General features: G+C 41.4%; 1 protein-coding gene across 14 annotated transcripts in view; it reads right to left on the bottom strand.

Moving 5' to 3' along the window:
* Positions 1-18,339, bottom strand: part of LOC310895673 (nuclear pore complex protein Nup153-like) — a 31,521-nt gene extending 13,182 nt beyond the window's left edge. For 9 of the 14 annotated variants that reach the window (XR_014580856.1, XR_014580857.1, XR_014580858.1 and 6 more), the window contains exons 1-11: positions 17,807-18,337; positions 15,142-15,355; positions 12,776-13,024; positions 11,567-11,706; positions 11,362-11,484; positions 9,070-9,180; positions 8,740-8,793; positions 6,324-6,482; positions 5,161-5,213; positions 2,342-2,468; positions 243-716 (exon numbers count right to left, since the gene is read on the bottom strand). Coding sequence is in view for 5 of the 14 variants with exons in the window: in XM_083827238.1 (XP_083683364.1) it covers positions 243-716; positions 2,342-2,468; positions 5,161-5,213; positions 6,324-6,482; positions 8,740-8,793; positions 9,070-9,180; positions 11,362-11,484; positions 11,567-11,706; positions 12,776-13,024; positions 15,142-15,355; positions 17,807-18,031 (1,929 nt within the window). In the remaining 9 variants the exon portion in view is untranslated. Of the gene's footprint in view, positions 1-242; positions 717-2,341; positions 2,469-5,160; positions 5,214-6,323; positions 6,483-8,739; positions 8,794-9,069; positions 9,181-11,361; positions 11,485-11,566; positions 11,707-12,775; positions 13,025-15,141; positions 15,356-17,806 lie in introns of all 14 variants that reach the window. The other 5 variants (XM_083827234.1, XM_083827235.1, XM_083827236.1 and 2 more) reach the window with 3 other exon arrangements.
* Between the last annotated feature and the right edge of the window lie 637 nt (positions 18,340-18,976).

Genomic DNA, 18,976 nt, shown 5'->3' with positions numbered 1-18,976 from the left:
CCCAGACTTCCACAGCATTTGAAGCAGTTATACAATCACGTTAAATGGGAGTTGGCAGGCTCTAAGACTGAGAGAAGCAGAATCAAAACATTTATGCCTTTTCCCCAAACTGGCATACAACCCCAATTCATTCAGCTGCGTAGAAACTAATATTTGTTAGTTTCATGAGCACCACAGTAAAAGTCAACTCGCAATAAAGCAGTATACTCATTGTAAACATTATTTATAGCATAAAGATTTACCTTGCCCGCTGCCGTCGCTGCTGCATCTGCCATGCCTGCCGCCTCCGTTGAATTTGCCACGCTTGTCGTTGCCACTGTTGACTTTGCCTTGTCCTTTGTCTTCAGTAGATATGGCATGCCCGCCGCCATTATTGGATATGTCAAGCCTGAGGGCACTGTTGAACATGTTATGCCTGACGTCGCCGTTGTATATATCATGTCCTCCACCTCCTCCTCTGATAGATCTGTCAAGTCCTCCACCTCCGATGGATCTGTCATGCCCTCCACCTCTGATGGATCTGTCATGCCCTCCACCTCTGATGGATTTGCCATGCCCGTCGCAGCTGCTGGAGTTGCCGTGCTCATTGCTGCTGTTGAAACAGCGCTCGGTGACGCTGAGACAGCGCTACTACCAACGAAACTAGAATTGAACTGAGGCAGCGATGCAGCACTGATGGGTAGGGGTATTTTCGGTAGCACTGGTTCCTCCACTTCCTAAAGTTGCAAATTTTAATTTTTCTTATACAAGACATACTACTTTCTCACCCCATCGCACCCAATTTATTAACAAAATTAAATAGAACAAAAATCCATACAAATTAAGAGAAAGCAAGTTTCCAGAAGAAATCCCGATCTCCCCACCTCTGTCTACCACGTCATTTTAATTTATGGCAGGCCTGCTTCCACATTATACTCTATTCAACAACTGTACAGCAAGAACACTGAAAGTTAACTCAAAACCTGTGCAGAACAGAGAGGCACAGATCACATTTTTTTTCTTTCTTTTCTATACTTTAGTCATCAAAGCTCTGGAGAAGCATCATCCTTTCTAACTACCCTCGCATGGCTTCAATTAAGAGTACACTCTCAAGACAAGTGAGAAAGTGTTCCTCTTGCAAAATTAGGCAGGATAGCTGCCAAAGTTTCTAAAGTCACTACAGCAGGGAACGTGGAAAAAGGTAATGTTTAAAGAAGCAGGTAGGTTCAACAACCAAACTAAACACAAAAAGCACCAAAGAAAGTCAGACTAGCAGCCCTGAAGATTGTGTTCTGGTAAATACAGTCTATACCATGTATCAGGATGCAAATATAAAAATCAGAAAACAGCCTCCTAACAGCTTCAGTTTTCATCCCTGCCACTTACTTTATTTGATTACTAAGATTGGATGAGTTATGTTTTAAATGGCATAGAAAATCTGACCAAAATTTGTACAGTACTATCATGATCTACTTAGAAATGACTAGGCAGGGATGTAAGTTGGTACTACTGATATTCAGTGCATCCTGTAGCTTACATCTGTTTCACAGTTTTGATTTGAAAAGTTTATGGAACTTTTGATATTTGGACCATTATTTTATTTGTGTTACAGGAATAAACAACAGTGTTTATGATTTCTTTATATTGCATCATCCGGAAGTCCCATTTAATGATTTGAAACTTAAATTAACTTAAATACTTAATATTAACTTAATATTAATTAAATACTTAATGTTAACGTAAATACTTAAATTAACTTACAGGCAGCTTATATAACATCCAATAAAAGAAAAAATAATCTGAATATTCATGGTCATAGTTTTATGGAATAGATTTTTCCTATTAAAATGAGAAAAAAACTCTCTCACAATGAGTTTGGTGAGTATCAAAAACTGAGTCATCGTTAGCAGACATGCAGAATGCTGTCTTCTACTACTCTTTTTCACACTCTTGGCCTGTATCTTTCTGTATGACTTAAATATGAAACCAAAAATTAAGCTTTTTTTTTCTTTTTATACTTGGCACTCGTTTCAAGTATCATTCCTGTAGAAAAACTATACAAACCTTCACCAAAACATTACTTCTCTTCTTAGGACTCATTCATTCAATTGCTAACGAGAAATGTTATAGTTTGAAGAATCTCCAAGGTAAGAGAATTAAAAATTTCAAAATTACATAAGCAAAGTTCAGGTATTCAAACACAGGAAATCAATTGGAGCCTGCTCTGAAACCCACAAGAAAACAAAAACAATGCAAAAATAAAGCGGTATTGTTATAATTTACTATGATGCAATAAAACTGACACACTTAGCTAGTTCCTTCAGTAAGCTCAGTGACAGCAATTAATTTAAGAGTCACTTACCTGTTCTTGTACAGCTCTTGATAAATAGTGTATTCCTCTTTCCCTTCTCATTTTGCCGCCTCCGCTACTCACTCCTGAAGACAGACCATTGGACGCAGCAGTACTGAATTTGTAGCTGGTCACATTGCTAGCACACGACAGTACAGAAGTTGGGGGAAACAAGAGAAAAAAAAATTACCAGCCAAATTGTTTTTTCAAGATATTAGAGCTGTTATTAGTCCTAGAATTGAAACCTGCTGATCAGAAAAAAACTAAAGCTGTCTCACAAGTTGCTAAACGCTGGTAAATACTTGATGTTCTAAATAGGAAAAACTTTATTAACAGCAGCAATGAAAAGGACATACATAAGTGCACCGTTCACATGGGAACAATGACTAAGCCAGAAGACCTGAAATAGAAGAGCTGATTTAGATTGTTATTTTCCAGTGCTTCCTTTAAATAGGACTGGTTCTCTGATTCTGCGATGCACGTGTATCTTTTGCAGGGATATAAAAGAACAGCTCACAAAAATACAGAAAGAGTGCACATATGCACACATACACATGGGAAACACTGCCAACAGCTCTGATAGAATAGGGACGCCTTAGACTTGTGTGGCAAGGTAATATGGCCTAAGCTTCAGAAGCAGCTCTGGCTTTCATGTGGCCATCAGCAGGAACAGCAGAGGTGTTTGGGTATGCCAACATTCCAGAAGTCTTTTCAGACATGAATACAGATCCCTTTTGTAAGGCATACAAAGGCATTTTTCTGGTACTTAAAAAAGCCTAGCTCAAAACCAGAAAGATATCCTAATCCAAGAGCAAATGGGGAAAAAATAACCCAAACCAGAAGTGGAATAGGGAATAACTCTAACAAAAGTACTATGGCAAGAAAATGAAGTATGCCTGGAAAAACTGTGACATCAAAGCTTATCTTGCAGCCAATCAGTCAGTCAGTACAAAAGTGCGTTAGATCGCACTGGAAGACACCAGGTCAGACTCCCACAATACTGCGGAGGAGAACTGGTCTAAACTTGTCAAATACTTGACAACAGCCTGCTTAGCACTGTAACTGCATAGAGGAAGACAGATCCCTAAGGCATATGCTCAGACTTTTCTCTAATCCAAACTGTCAATCCATTAGAATTCTGAAAAAAGTCTTACATCAAAATAGATCTTCATTCAGACAACTATCGCTTGCCCGTAATAGCCCATATTCCTCTTTCTGTTAACACCTGTGAGCTTCAAGGGGGCAAAGACAGTTGTCAGCCTTCAAGCAAGTCTAATCTACAATTGGACTCAGGTTTAAAATATATATACACACACACACACACGTAGATATATAGCATTGGTGGGCCAGAGATTTACTGAGTATTCCAACTCAACTGTCCAAAGGGACTCTTGCCAGCAGATCAGTGTGGTGCTCCTGCTCCAGAACATGGCACCCAACAGAGACCAGCGTCACAAAAAACACTACCCCCACTACCTACTCTACAAACAAAAGGCAGGGTATTGCAATAAACTTTGTGAACGAAATCAAAAGCAGTATGAGTTTTCTGTATCTCCTTCCTAAATGGAGAAGTAGAAAGGAGTTCTAACAGAGACAATTTAGAACAGTTTGAAAAAAGCATAATTAAAACCCAGCACCTGATTGCACCTGTACCAGAACCTTAAAGCCAGTCGCTTCCACCCCTAAAAAGGTGGTTGTTGTGAAGTCGAACTTTTAGATGCCAAAACAAAGTGTTGAGTTCTTTCTGCAAGCCAAAGAATGCCCATGGTCACACAAGAATTGCTTGGCAGATGAGCATAGAGTCAACAAAATTCCCTGCCACTGTTCTTTGAAAAGAGCAACCCCCTAAAAACCCAGTGCAAAGTCTCTTAACTCAAGTATTATTACCCAAAACACCATTTGCCCAGAAGGAAAAGCCATCAATATTATCTGGAGGATAACTCATTTGACCTAAACCAAGAAAGCAGTATAACACAAAGCAGTCTCCTCAAGAAGAAATTCAATTAATTCTTCTGGATTTTTTTTTATTTTAGAGATGAGTTAGCATTTGGCCTCAAATGATTCTAAAGAACACATGGTCTTCATGTGAACTCAAAGCAGACACTTAACTTCATCATGAAAGGAGTATTAAAAAAAGAATAATAAATCATAAATCTTCCTCCATGTTTTTGCTTAAAAAATAAAGAAAAAAACACATCAGTAAACATCCTCCTGAACCGTAACTCACTTCCCCTACTTCACCTTCTAAAGAATACTTCAGAAAGAATCATCCCATTAGGACAGAGCTTTCAAACTGCAAGCAATTAAATAGCTAAAACTAATAGCTTTTCCCCTAGGGAACATTAGGAGGGACAAATTATTTTGTTATAAGTAAACTGAGTTATAAACCATGAAATATCTGTCAAAGCAAAATTTGTAACGCTACAGATTTAGTTAAACTACAAAATGAGCCATATTTCCTATAGAAGGAAAAAATTAGGCCTCCAATAGCAAAGATCCTTTCTGTGGATACAGCATTATAACGTGCCTCGTTTCCCATCTTCGTATCCTACTCAGAAGATAAACTCGGGATAAAAAGTGGTGTATCAGTAGTTTTATTCTTGCTCATCTTCCTTCCTTTCATAAAAACAACAATTTTCTCAAAGTTATATTGATCTTCAAACACAATCCAGACTTTGCAGCTCCCTCAAAATACAAAATTTTCATTGGATTTCCCATTCCTTTTACTGAGAACTGTCACCACCTTTCCAAAAAGACAGGCATGCAGACCGTACTGAAAAAGGAAATTTCTTTCTTCCTTCAAGTAAGTTTTAAATTAATAGATGTCATACCTTTCAGATGGTTCTGCTCGCTGTTCTGCAGGCAAAGTCTTCTCTCTCATCCCCTGCAAGTTAAGTTTAGTTCAAGAGTTAGCTGACTATGTACAGAATACACAAAGTACCAACAACCACTTAATGTGTTTTTTTCTGGTTTTTATTTTATTTATTTATTTTTAATTTTATAGCACTGAATACACCTCACCTACTTAACGTTGTTCCCTAATTCAGCATTGTGGGTACAGTTCAGTTAAATTTTGGGGCTAAAGTAAGCATCACTGCTTCACTCAGCATTGAGGACAAACTGATAGAACACTAAATCAAATTTGTCAAATCCTCTAACAAAGAAAGTAATTAATTTAAACAAAATAACAAAAATTGTGCGTGTGGGGGGGAGAGTTTTCATCAAAACTTGTGTTTACCAACCCCGTAAAAGGGACATACTTTTCTGTTTTCTATCATTTATCAACAAACAAGCAAAAAAAACCGAAAAAACTCTACCCCCCCAAAAAACTAAGCAGTTGCTGCTACATTCATTTTAGAACTTTACCAAATGGAGATTGTGCTGGCTAAACAATACAGAGATTGAAAGAGTTAAAAGCAATAAGCAACCAGTATTACTGTCCACTTTGATTTCCAGCCTAAAAAGCCCATACACTTAACACGTGGTCATTTGTACACTCAGACCGATACTGGAAACACAGATGTTTTCGCAGAAAGAGATGCCCATTTAATTTTATGGAAAATTTATCAGACTCCATCTACTCCAAAGCAATCAAAAACGATAACTCAGCACATTGTCAGAACTCTCACTTGGAGCACATAGCTCACCTGGAATAGTTTACACAGAACACGAGCATGTTTCATCAGTGACACCTTTGTGTACATGAGAATATAGAAGGAAAACATTTCTGTCTTTTAATATTCTTTCACTGAGAACAGGATGACTCAATAGCACATCATGACATCGTGAAAACAACCACAAGACACTGAGTGTTCCAAAAACAGAATTAAATCCATAAAAGCTCAATCTATTTCACAATGGTTCCCACTGCCTTAAAGCTCGCCTCAAACATACTATCAGTACTTTTTGCAAAGATAGGATAACAATTGGTTTGAGAAACATTCCAAGACTGGAAAAAAAAAACAGGCACATAAGGACTCAAAAATGTACTCACTTGGAACTTTGTGTCTACTCTCTGGCAAATTTTGCTGGACTGAGTAGTTGAAGTCGGTGATGGTTCAGAATACGGCGTATAACGCATCGGTTGACGGTTTACCGTTGGTGTCACAAGTCTCTTAACAGGTGGAGGCTGGAATGCATTCTGGGATTCCAGCTTTGAAAGGGAAACAGCAATCAATTTATCCTTACGTCCACCCAAATTAATTCCAATATTTATTGATGAAAACAAATTACAGAACTATAAACCTCCCCCCATCGGTCTTGGCACTCAGTGAATACAATTTGAAAATTCTGAAGACCGTTCAACTTGTAGAGGGAAATCACCAGAAAACCAGTAACGAAATCCATAAAGCTATATATAAGTAGCCAAAGTCTGACTGAATTCCATTTCAAAATTTGGCAGTTAGCTTCATAGACAAAATAATTCATGCTACCATAATTAAAATAACCCATGTTCCTAGAATATGCTCCTATCTTTTCCTCTGCCCACACTGTGATTTTTTTTTTTAGTAGCTTAATTCATTAATTTAACATTCGAAGTGTTAAGCAACTAATTATACAGGCTTCTGGGCTTCACATTCCCTACATTTTCCCTCTTCAAAGTTACACAAACAATAGAACACACTCAAAAAAAAACACCTTGTCAATCTTACAATAATCTCATTCATTAAAATATGATCCAATGCTTTACATGTGCATTAGATGCACTTCAAGTAGTGGGTTTGACTTCCCTTTTCAAAGCATTTTCACAGACCAGAGTTAATTTTTAACACAGACCACTGCGTGTTCTGCAAAACTGACTTAACTGAACTGTCAGACAGAAAACAAAGCCTAAAGGCTACAAGATTTACCGATGGCTCCGCCTGCGGTCTTAAGGATCAGAAAATACAGTCTTAGGAAGCATGCTATTGTTCAAATCAATACCAACAGGAAATTTTTGTTTACGCTGCAGCTTTAATTTCACAGTATCTCCCAGCTCTTAGTAATAGGATTCACACTCTCTCTAAAGTATACAAAAATGCATCTTTCTAAAAAATATTACATTCAGTTTGAAACCTTGAATAAGACATGTTTTATGTAAGTTCACAAATCTACTTCGAGTGAACGATGGTTCATTGCTGGTTTTAAAGGTAAAAAAGAAAAATATTAAATCCCCCAGTTAGGCATTCAATACACCAAGAGCTATTCTGCCTGGTACAGTTCCTTGAAATAAGAAAAATACCACATCACTGCTACCCACTGCAGAAGTTTAGCCCGAGTGCACAAGTGTTCCGTCAACCGCATGTTCACTTTAGCAGGAAAACACACGATCGTCTCCTCAGCAAATAATTGCTTCTCATCACGGGCTACCCTTCTCCCGCCACCATTATGAATTCTAGTATTATGAATAGACAATCTATCTCCTTTCACCCACTGACAGCTGCGTGCAACATTCATTTAGTGGCTGACAATTTCAGGCTCTCTCTTGCAAATCTGGCAGATCTTTCTTAATGCCTTATCACAGGTGTATTGCTATAATATAACTGAGAATTCACACCAGATTTGGTTTTAGTTATTTGGATAATATTTATGATATACTTCACTTCTCCATGCCCTTGTAATTTGGCAGATGGTGAAAAGATGGTCCAGGAAATCTGAGATGTTTGTAAACTCTGAAGTGATTGTAAACTTAATTATACATCCATCCAATCAAGGAATTAGCACAGAAACTTCTTGAGACACTGTCCCTTTGCTCATTAGAACAGAAGATGAAAAGTTTGCACATCTTGTTATTTCCTTCAGTCACCTGATCTTCAAGTGGTCATTTAAGGGTTTTGCAATTTAATAAGCCCAAGGATACCCCTAACTAAAGTCATCAAAAAAAGATGACTAGTTTTCATTTTTTAAACAAAATGAAAGGAAGTCATGCTTTACCACAGTATTATCACCAGTTCTGTGCTACCTCCAAATAGGAATTTAGGAGCGTAAGATTTATAGCGTCGGAAATTAACGGTTTTCCTCGTCTTTACTTTGAATGGTGATAAAAAGTAGAAAAACTAGTTTTCTGTGCCCGAATGAACACGGAAGTCTGTACAAAGTCTATATGACCACTCAATCACCATTTTTCTATTTGTGATCATTTCTTCAAGAGAAAACTTGCCTCAACAGGAATTTTAATATGCAGCTTCACCCCAAGTTGGGGGACAAGATAAAACGACTTGGTGTGTTCTAGAGTTGCTGCTCTCAACTTACAAAGATAACATAATTCTTAACCTGAGTAATCTTCACAGCCCATCATCTATTGTGGATACATGCCAATATTAACTTGATTTGATGTCTATGTTGTCACTAAGGTTTGAGAAAATTTTTCTAATAGTGATAAAGCATTGAAAAAGTTATCTACCTCAGCTTAAGACATTATTGGTTCTTACCTTTCTTCGTTTGGACTGGAAGTCAGTAATATCCGGTTTATCTATGTCCGGAGGCTAAGGGAAAAAACAAAGCATAAATATTAGAGGGCAATTTTTTTTTCCTGAGACAGAGGGTTCCCTGCAACAAAAATGTGGGGGTTCATGGTCAACTTATACAACACAGCGGCAAAAGAGATGCCATTCTTTTAGCATCCTGTTGAAAAAATAGCGCAATAAATTAAACCGGCCACAACGTAAGGAAGAATAGTTTTATCTTTATCCTTTGATGGCACATTTACTAAGTTTTATAAACACATGAAGCAAAAACAGATTAAAAGATGTGCTATTTACCAACAAAGAGCTTGACAGCTTCTCCACTGCCTCCAAGATGCACCGTGCAGCGGTACTTAAGGTAGCGCGGGGCCGCACAGTTTCTTGTCTAGCTTTCGCTCTCTTTTGTGCCTGAAAAATTAGCATTTTAAGTGTTACAATGGTCAATTCTCAGCTAAGGAGGCATGTATTTTATGTCCCAAGGCTACACTGATGATACAATCAATATATTCCGATGACAGAGAAAAATGCAGTCACTGGGAGTTCAAGCCATAAAGAAGAGAATACATTCGGAGTTTAATGAAGTTTACCTTGGGCCTCAGTGCATCTTGCATGTGCTTGTTGCACGAGCAATAAAAGAACTCCGTACTTGTAAAAGGTCAAGACGGATGATGCTAGGACTGCTAAGGCCTCCGAAGCAGTAATCAGGGAAACAGAACTCAAGAAAAGGCTTGTGGTGGTACAGAAAGCATTTTCAGTAACAACACAGACCTCAGAGTTTCACGATGGTCTAAGTGTACCATCTTAAAATCAGTGTATACAATCATAACCAGGAACTAGTTTTACTTCTCTCTTGCTTCCTCCCTTCCCCCAAGATTAAAGTTGGCTGCAAATCTTTGTCTTAAAAGATAAAGATCTGATTTAAACTGTAACAGATCTAAACATTACACTGAAAAAGTAAACTGTGTATTTGCACCACCCAACTTCAAATATCAGTCAAAAACTTCCTTTGGTGTGACTTTTTTTCTTCCCAGGTTAAACCCCTCATATAACCACCCTGTGCTTATCACACGATGTGAAGACAGGAAGCAGACCACGCAGCATGTAAAAACACAAGTGAGACTCACAGAACCACAGAATGGTTAAGGTTGGAAGTGACCTCTAGAGATCGCCTGGTCTACCCCCCCGCTCAAGCAGGGCCACCCCGAGCAGGTTGCCCAGGACCATGTCAAGTCAGCTCTTGAAGACCTCCAAAGAGGGAGACTCCACAGCCTCTCCGGGCAACCCGTGCCAGGGCTCCATCACCCGCACAGTGCAAAAGCATTTCCTGATGTTCAGACAGAGCCTCACGTTTCAGTTTGTGCCTGTTGCCTCTTGACCTGGCACTGGGCACCGCTGAAAACACAATGGCTCTCTATGCTCTTTGCACCATCCATTCAGGTATTTATATACACCAATAAGATCCCCCCTGAACCTCCTCTCCTCCATGCTAAACGGGCCCAGCAGTCCCTGCCTCTCCTCAGAGGAGAGGTGCTCCCAGTCCCTTGATCATCTTGGTGGCCCTTCGCTGGACTCTCTAGTACCTTGCTGTCATTCACAGCAAGCAGCAAGAAGCAAGCTACTCTCTCCTTTAAAAGCCTAGTATTTTGGTTCCTCTTTTTACTATAATGCAGTAATATTGTAAAAAACAAAAATAGCCGACCAAAGAGGGTTCCCAGCTTTGCACCACAAGGTTTCAAGGTTTCCCGTAAGTGAGGTACTTGTACTGCCCTTTTTCCGTTGCAGAAATGGACTGTCAGAACAGAGCCAGCAAACCCGCGTTTTCATTTTCTTAAAATTCCTTTTGATTTATTGATAAAAGTCACTTTCATTTAAATACATTCCTACCAAACCTGATTTGATTTTCCATTTCGATTCAGCTCTAGCTAATCAGAGTTGTCAGCAGTTTTTATTTGCTATTTCCAAGAACTCTTGGGGGCAAATAACTCTCTTCAAGAACTATATGAATCGTTCAAAACAGAAAGCATGTTACTGCTTATCTTGAGACTGCATTTAGTCCTGCATGCCTCTGTGTACCAGAAGAACAAAGGATCAGCAAAGTTGATTTTAGATATTTTCAAAGACTGCAGGCTTATACAACATATCCATAGCATGAATGTAGGCATGCTTGGAAAAGAAGATCCACAGATAAATATTAGCCAGGTTTGACTACAGTAGCTTTTGCTACCATAAACACAAGTTTTCAAAGTTAGGCTGTCATTGGTTTTTTTGCATCAAGTTATTTTAACGTAATGTAGTCAGAGGCAGACAATGGCACTTAAATGGAATTTTTTGAAAGACCTAACAACAGAGGAAACCCCAACTACCAACAACTAGCCCAAACTGCCATTCTTGTTCTTTCTGACAAGTATTACCTGTGGTAAAAACCGTTATAAAAGAATTTAAACAGAAATCAATCTCGTCTATTTTTGTAGACCAAGAGGGCAGAAGAGCAACTGTTACCACATATTCAGCTCCCTGCTCCAAGCTCCTTTGGCAGTGCTGCTTTTTTTATTTCCATCACTATTTCCCACTACACTACTTTTCTCATACCCGATAAGGTTCTGTCTCTCGCTGCCTAGATCTTGCAGCTGCACCACCATAGGCCGTCTTTCCGGGGTAAAATGGAGAAAACCCAAGCTGCTTTTCCTTAAAAACAGACGTGCTTCCACATGCCTACGGAAACACAGTACGATAAGTGGATAGAAAAACAGGTACACATTCAAACTGATTAAAAGAAATACTGTGCAGTACTTACAGGACACAGTCCTCCAAAAGCAGATAAACCGAATGCAGGTTTCTTAGAGCTAGCTGCAGAATGCTGCGAGAGGGAATGAGTTCTTTCAGCTTCTGTGGGCCAGAGCAGTGACGATGAAGTATTTTTTAAAACTGCAACATCTGCCAAAATGACGTATGCTAGATGTAAATGCCTCTAGTACGTACAGAACTTTAACAATAAAGATCACACTAATTCAAGTTCTTCAATACAGAAAAATAAGCATGACTTCAGCTTCTTTAAATAGATCAACTTCACGTACAGACTGAAAACCAAGTATCACCTACAAACTTGAAAACTGTTCACAGAGCTGCAAGTAGTTTTCAGCAATCTTACCAAGTTAATACTGTGCTTCCAATGCAGATTTTTTTTCCTTCATGCTAAGATAAAAGAGGACCGCATAAACATCAGTGCATTTGTACAGACAAAGCTTTTTACTATGTTGGTAAAAGGCTGGAGGCCAGCACAGATCATAATCGCACAGGTTTTAAACCTGGAAGATTCCCCAAAGGCTGCTCTAAGAGTTAACGATCTTCTGCCCATGTATGTTTTACGAAGACACACCAGAAAGTTCTAGTGCACTCAGGTTATATTGCTAAAGCCCAGCAACTCTACTCTCAGCTGTACAAAAGTTCTCTGGAAAACCTGCTGAGCACACGTCAGTCCCTGTCTCTATGGGGGACTAGAAAAAGCTGCAAACCTGCTGTTCGCCCTTTCAGCGAGAAGACCTAGGTACCAACCTACATCGACACGATGCTTATTTTTTATTTTAAAATGGTGTGCTTTGCTCAATGAATTTGGCAAAAGACATGAAAGTATTGACAGCTGAAGCCTTCTACCAAGAAAGGTCTGAGTCACTCTTCTAGACAATCAGCCTAGTTGTCAAGCTACGGCAAGTCAGCCTGATTTCCTACCGTCCCACTTCAAAATTTACATATAACCTAGCTGAATGTGTATATTTCAGCATCGACTCTTTCTAACATCAGGGTATCATAAACGTATTCCAAAGCACGCTTCTATTAAAAAGGTGATAGGATTATATACTTCTAAAACACTAAAAATTCAATTTAATTCTCGCATCCAAAGTTGACATTCACCTATTTTATTTACTAAGGTGATGTGGAATATTAAAGAACGCAAGGTACTTCACATTAAAAAAAAAGTCAATTAAACAGAGAACACAAAAATCACCTTCAGCAGATGCTCTAGAGGAGGAATCACTGGTTGTTGAGATGTTATCATCGTCTTTTTCAGAGGTAGAATCTTCTATTTCTTTTATGAAGGACAGCCTAGGACTGCCAATGCCAAATATAGAAGATGTCGAGGGCTGACAAGGTGGGACAGGAGAATCCAGCATGGTATAATTCAGATGGCTCAAACGAAGAGAGGGCCTTGTTAACACAACTGGGAAGTTCAGTGCTGATCTACTTGTGGATGGTTCTAGACAAGAACAGGGAGATAATTAGCTTTGCTATTAACAAGCTCACAGAAGCCAAAACCTGTTTCCTATCGACAGCCATGCTATTGCCAAGTTCTAAGGCAAAAAGAGAGAAGCCAAATTTAACTTCTTCCTCACCCAGATACGGTTGCATCTAACTGTCTGGCTACAACAACAACACTGCTTGCGATACACAGTATTAATGTTGCATCCAGAAGTAGTTAACTATGAGGTTTTACAACACCACATTCTGACCCCGTGCTCAAATGCTCTAACGCTGACTTGGCCGTTCACTAAATCAAACATATATACTCCTTCTCCCATGTACAGCTTGCAATAAGCTTTACAAAATTTGAGATTACACGGTAAGTTACAGATAACACTGCAGCTTCCATAATATTGGAACAAAGGTTATATTAATCTGAATACACAACATGAAAATGAACGTTTGCAGTACTTTTTTCCCAAGTTCTTCCATATCAGCTCACGTTAGAGGCAAAACATCATCTACCCATTAACTATTGGGATTTTGACCCAAGGGACAAGGATGTTGACCCAAGTAACCAGATAAGCATTTTTGCCTCTTGAAGCAAAAGGTCTGCAAACAATGCCAGTGGCCTGGAATAGGTGGCCTTGAAGTCTATCTTGCTAAATGAATGGAACTATTCATGGGTATTTTGCCTGATGAAAGCCTACTGTCTCTCCCAGGAATCTGGGCAATTCAAATGACTTTGAGCCACTATCCTCTTGATACTTGAACTGAAGCTTAAACTAGTTAGTTCAATCTTCATAACCACTGCAGTACCACTAATTAGCTCTCCAAACCATGAGCAGATTTTTAGGACAGCACCGTTTGAGATACAGAAAGTTATTGAGGCGGAAGGCCACCCAATATAGGCTCCAGCACAATGATACCTCAGAAATGAAGAGACACATTGGTTTCAAAATGTAGTAAGAATTAAAAAAAATAATCTTATTCTTAAGCATAGTAACACCCACGGACAGCAACATAAGCTGCATAAGGTTCGAGGGTGTCCGCCTGCTCCTGATCTCCTGGAGTTAGCAAGCTTGCAGTGCAGCTGTTCTTACTGAAAGCTCCTTTCACGCAGTTACATAGGAAAGCCAACATGTGTTCCTCAGTCACGAAGACCTTCTCTATTCTTTTCTCCAAACTCATTCCCAAGCTACAGCTACACACAAAGCCATCAATCTCCTTGTTTACAATTAGATGAGATTGGAGGCAAAGATATTTCCTCCTTATTTTTTGATTCTGCCAACAACAGAAGCAACTGACTTTCCACATTATCTATGGTTACCTACGCACGCTCAGACAAAACTTCTTTACTTATTAAAAGCTGACTTCCCCAAAACAGCTAATTTAAGAGAAACTCAAATAAGAATAGATGCAAATTTATACAACAGGACTACAGGAACAGTGAGAGGCGCTGGATATAAGACAAATTAATCTTTCATGAGGTAAAGGACTTGCAAACCTCGTTGCCAACGGTCAAATACCTTTTCAAAGACACCCCCTCCCCCCGCGTAGACCTTAAAGTTATTGAATATTTTAAGGATAATAATCTCATAAACCACATCCGTGCACAAGTTCCCCAGTTCACCATCAAGTTAACAAGGAACTTTACTAAATTGATCAAAGCCCAAAACAAAACAAAACAAAACAAAACAAACAAAGTCGGGACACGAGACGGAATTTTCCTCTGCCATTCTAGCATCTAGTCTTTTGTTTCGAAGACTGCAAAACAAATTAATTTTTTTAATTGCCTTAGGCAATTAGACAGATTTTCATTCCATATCTTTTAAAAGATGGAAAATGCAACCCAGCACACTTGCAAATGACTTATTTTCAGCATTTAGCACCTGGCTAATAGAGTACCTAAAGTTAACTGATGCCTTCCAAGAGCATAAGATGTATGCTTTGTAACTGTGTATACAGTTTAAAGCTAAGACGGTTTCACAAACAGTTGTTTCGACTTTTTTGTTTGTTTTTTTTTCATTCTGTCAAAACCCTCATTCCAATTTCCTTTTGAAATTCAGATTCAAAACTAGAAATCTGTGAATAAATACAGATGGCCAGAATTCCAAATGATTTTTTACATACCTTGTCTACTTATTCTTGCTGGTTCATGCGTGAATCTCTCATCGATTATGGTATCTTCATCTGCATAATCGTGGTGATAGTTTACCGGAGTCTCCTCCTGGTTTGCAGATTCATTTCTGTCTACACACTCCTCCTCACGCTTATTGAAATACTTCTGCAGCCACGCCGGTACAATATATTTCACCGTTTCTGTCATTCTGCTAATTATTCCCTGCTTGAAAGAAAAAACACTTGTTTAATTACAGAAACACAGTCAACAGCATATGCTGGGATACCACCTTCCACGGACCTTGAAGACAGATATTATACAGCAAATATTCACAAGACGACGACGAGGTTGATCCCTGGCATAGGATCGCTACACTTCTGGTAAACCTAAAATTCACCTAAGATTGATTTACAACTACCTATCACTTTCTGCACTTCCAAGTGACCTTGGCAAGGTTCAAAGTTTTGAAACCTCTGCCAAAATTCACCAGCAGGTCGTCAATCTGCAAGGCTATCAGGAAACTCTACGCCTGAACAGCTCCTGACCTACAGACTTGTTCCAGGACTCTTCCTCTTCGCACCCTCACGTGAAAACCAACTAAACCAGAAGTTCAGCAACTATCTACTGCGACAGTCAGGACCATACTACCCATTAAAATCAGTGAATCTAAATATTTTCAATTTTAGTAATGCTGAATTGCAGTGACTATACGCACAAAAAACAGTTCTGCTCTCAACAGTCAGGCTAACCCAGAAGATGTCCTGGAAGAAACACAGCTATAGCTATAGCACCAGCACCTCCTCTTGCAAGAGCCTTCTAAAGCTGTTGCCGTATTTTGTAGAAGACTGACTCTGCGGCATACATCGGGTACGATCGGAGAATTCCCACCTGGCCGAAATCCCCAGGAACTACGGTTAAATAATATCCAGAAAACTGACAATCATGAGCTAGGCATCCTGCTAATCATCCCTCCTGCAGGTAGGGGGAAAAAAAAAGTAAAATAGATCCAGGACTAGTTCCCAGGAACTTCAAAGCTGCTAACTATACTGTCTACAGTGCCCAGGCACCTTCAGAGCTTAATGGTAAGAGACAGAGGGTTTGGTGGGCTGTAATTATGATCACAAGCACACAAAACACATCTATTTAAGTATTTCTAAGAATCGACTTATCGACTAAAGTTGTAGGGGGAAGGATGAGAAAAACAGCGGGGTAGGGATCAGAACCAGAGGTATAACCTCACAAAATCGCATCGGTCGCTTTCGTGCCTCCCCAACTGCATCACTGAGAGACAATTAACATTAAGCCACAGAACCTTCTGCAGAGTGGACATGATATTGAAAATAAACTGAAATTAATTGACAAATGCTCTAAGCAAGCTATCTGCTCAAAGCTCGCCCTTTTACGTTATGAACATTTGCACGATTCGTCTGGTTACAAAGCTAACTGCTATAATAAATGCACACATGTAACACCGATCAGTTTGTCTATTTATCAATCATTAAAATTCTTCCCCGATAAGTTACTGTTAATTTGATCTGCGCTGGATGTGCAGCAGCCATTCTCTGTGCAGAATCCCCCAGATATCCCCACGCACGTGTTTGCTCTGGCACACTCTTTAAATAAACCTACTGGAAAACACGCAGAGATAACAGACAATGGAAAAGTTAGAAAACCATCTCCACTGATTATTTTTAATCCACGTGTAAGGTTTATCAGTTAGCTACACAGTGTCGGCACACGCAAGCTATGGCACTTTCAACATTAATGCACTGTTCAAGCCAGAGGTTTCAACGGTTGCTCTGTAAGCGTGGGGAATGTTTGCATTGCCCTTCCAGGCCAGCTTTAGATGGACAAGATTGATTGTCAATATATGGTATAAGGGACTTGGCATTTCTGCAAGTGATAAAAACCTAATTGAGCAGCTATCCACGCGTAGCGCTCCCTTGGTTTTGCATATGATAATCAATCCCCTCAGCTACGTTGCTCATTTAATAGCGGAGAGGTTTTGGCTGAACAAACGTGCAGAGGGCATCTCCAGAGCATCTCTCTGGGCGTCCTGACATTTCTTAGCAAAGAGCTGCTGGGAGGGATCTCGGCGCGTCCCCCCTCCAGCACGGGGATTTTCACAGCCCGAATTGACGGACCGCTTTCACCGTCAACCTGCTGTACCCTACAGCACAAACGAGAAGCAAAGCCTGGCAGGTAACGTTCAGAGAATTGATGATGGGCTGAGGAGGGGTGCAGGGAGCGGGGAAAGCCCTGGGGGTGGCACTGGGGGTCCTGAGCGCAGCGGGCTGGGGGTGAAGGGGAGGGGGAGGAGGGGGGTAATGGGCTGGGTAGAGGGGTAAGGGGGTAAGTAAGGGGCTGAGGGGATAACTGAGGGGGTTAGGAAGGGGCTGAGGGGGTAACTGAGGGGGTTAGTAAGGGGCTGAGGGGGTAACTAAGGGGGTAACTAAGCAGTTGAGGGGGAAACTAAGGGGGTAACTAAGGGGGTAACTAAGCCGTTGAGGGGGTAACTAAGGGGGTAACTAAGCGGTCGAGGGGGTAACTAAGGGGGTAAGGAGGTGGGTAGGGGGTAACTAAGGGGATAAAGGGGCGGGTAAGGGAAGGGGGTAAGTAAGGGGGTAACTGGTGGGCTGAGGGGGAAGGGCCCGCTGTGGGGGGGCCGCTCCTCACCCGCTTGCTCCTGGCACAGGGGGGCTTCGCGGCGCCCAAACGGTGGCGCCGCCTCTTCACCTTGCCGCCGGCCGCTCCTCCTCCTCCTCCTCCTCCTCCTCCTGCTCCTCCTCCTCCTGATCGGGCTCCTGGGCTGCCGCCCGGCGCCCCGCCGCCACCGGCCCTGCCACCGCCGGCCATGCCGCTGCCGGTCGCGCCGCTACCGGTCGCGCCGCCCGAGGCCATACCGCCCCCCCCCCGCGTTCGGTGCCGTCACGGGGCCCCCCCGCCCCCCGCCGCCACGCGCCGCGGGGCCTGCCCTGCCCCTCGTGGGAATAAAAATGTTGTTTTTGCAGAGTTACGTTGTTTAAAGGTAAGGAATGGGGTATTGAGGTGTGCTTGCAGCGATAAGAACGCTTAGCAGGCGACCTTGTAAAACGCAGACAACCAGACTCCGTAGAACAATTCGGGGAAAATCACGGTGTTGAGTCAAGTCAGGTAAGTGAAGAAACATCACCGCTTCAACCAGTAAAAAAGTCAAATTCGAAATTTAACAGGCCGGCAACTGAAGGCCATGCATTGTCTGGGAAGCATCAGACAGATTGTGAGCCTGGATCGCCCCCTCAGTGGGGAAACAGGGGAGGGTCCCGTCATCAAAAAGTATATAAACTGGGTTTTGGAACCAGCAGGGGCGCTCCTGCTCGTGGGACGCCCGCCACTGCGATCGCGAATAAATTCCTGCTTCGCTGAGCTCCTCGCCTGAGCCCAAGTTCTTGGCTACGGAGTGTTTCTCACAATTTGGGGCTCGTCCGGGAGCCAGTCGCCTACTGGGGAGCCCCACCGCCGCAGCAGCAGGAAGGCATGCCCCGCTGATTTCAGCGGTCCTGTGCATCGACGGCGGCGGTTCTGCGGAGAGCTGACAGAGGGCCCGAGACTGATGAAAGAGGCAGGATCCGTGAAGGAGTGGGGAAGGGAAGAAGGCAGGCACTCCGGGTTTGAGAATCGATCCGGTAACTCTGTGCACAGACCAAGGTAAGAAATAGGAAGTATTGCCTTGGGGGTCGGGTGAGACTCTGTGTGCCGTGTGATTGAGACGTACTTTTGTACGGAGCGAGTGTGGAGTCCTGATCCGCGGTTCCGCAGCTCCGCGAGGGGCGCGGCCGGAGACGGACGAAGCGTGAGATGAGGGAG

Source organism: Anser anser (genome assembly GCF_964211835.1).
Source record: "Anser anser genome assembly, chromosome: 2".
Taxonomy (NCBI): Eukaryota; Metazoa; Chordata; class Aves; order Anseriformes; family Anatidae; genus Anser; species Anser anser.
The sequence above is the reverse complement of the archived record's forward strand: the minus strand, read 5'-3'. Positions and strand labels throughout refer to the sequence as shown.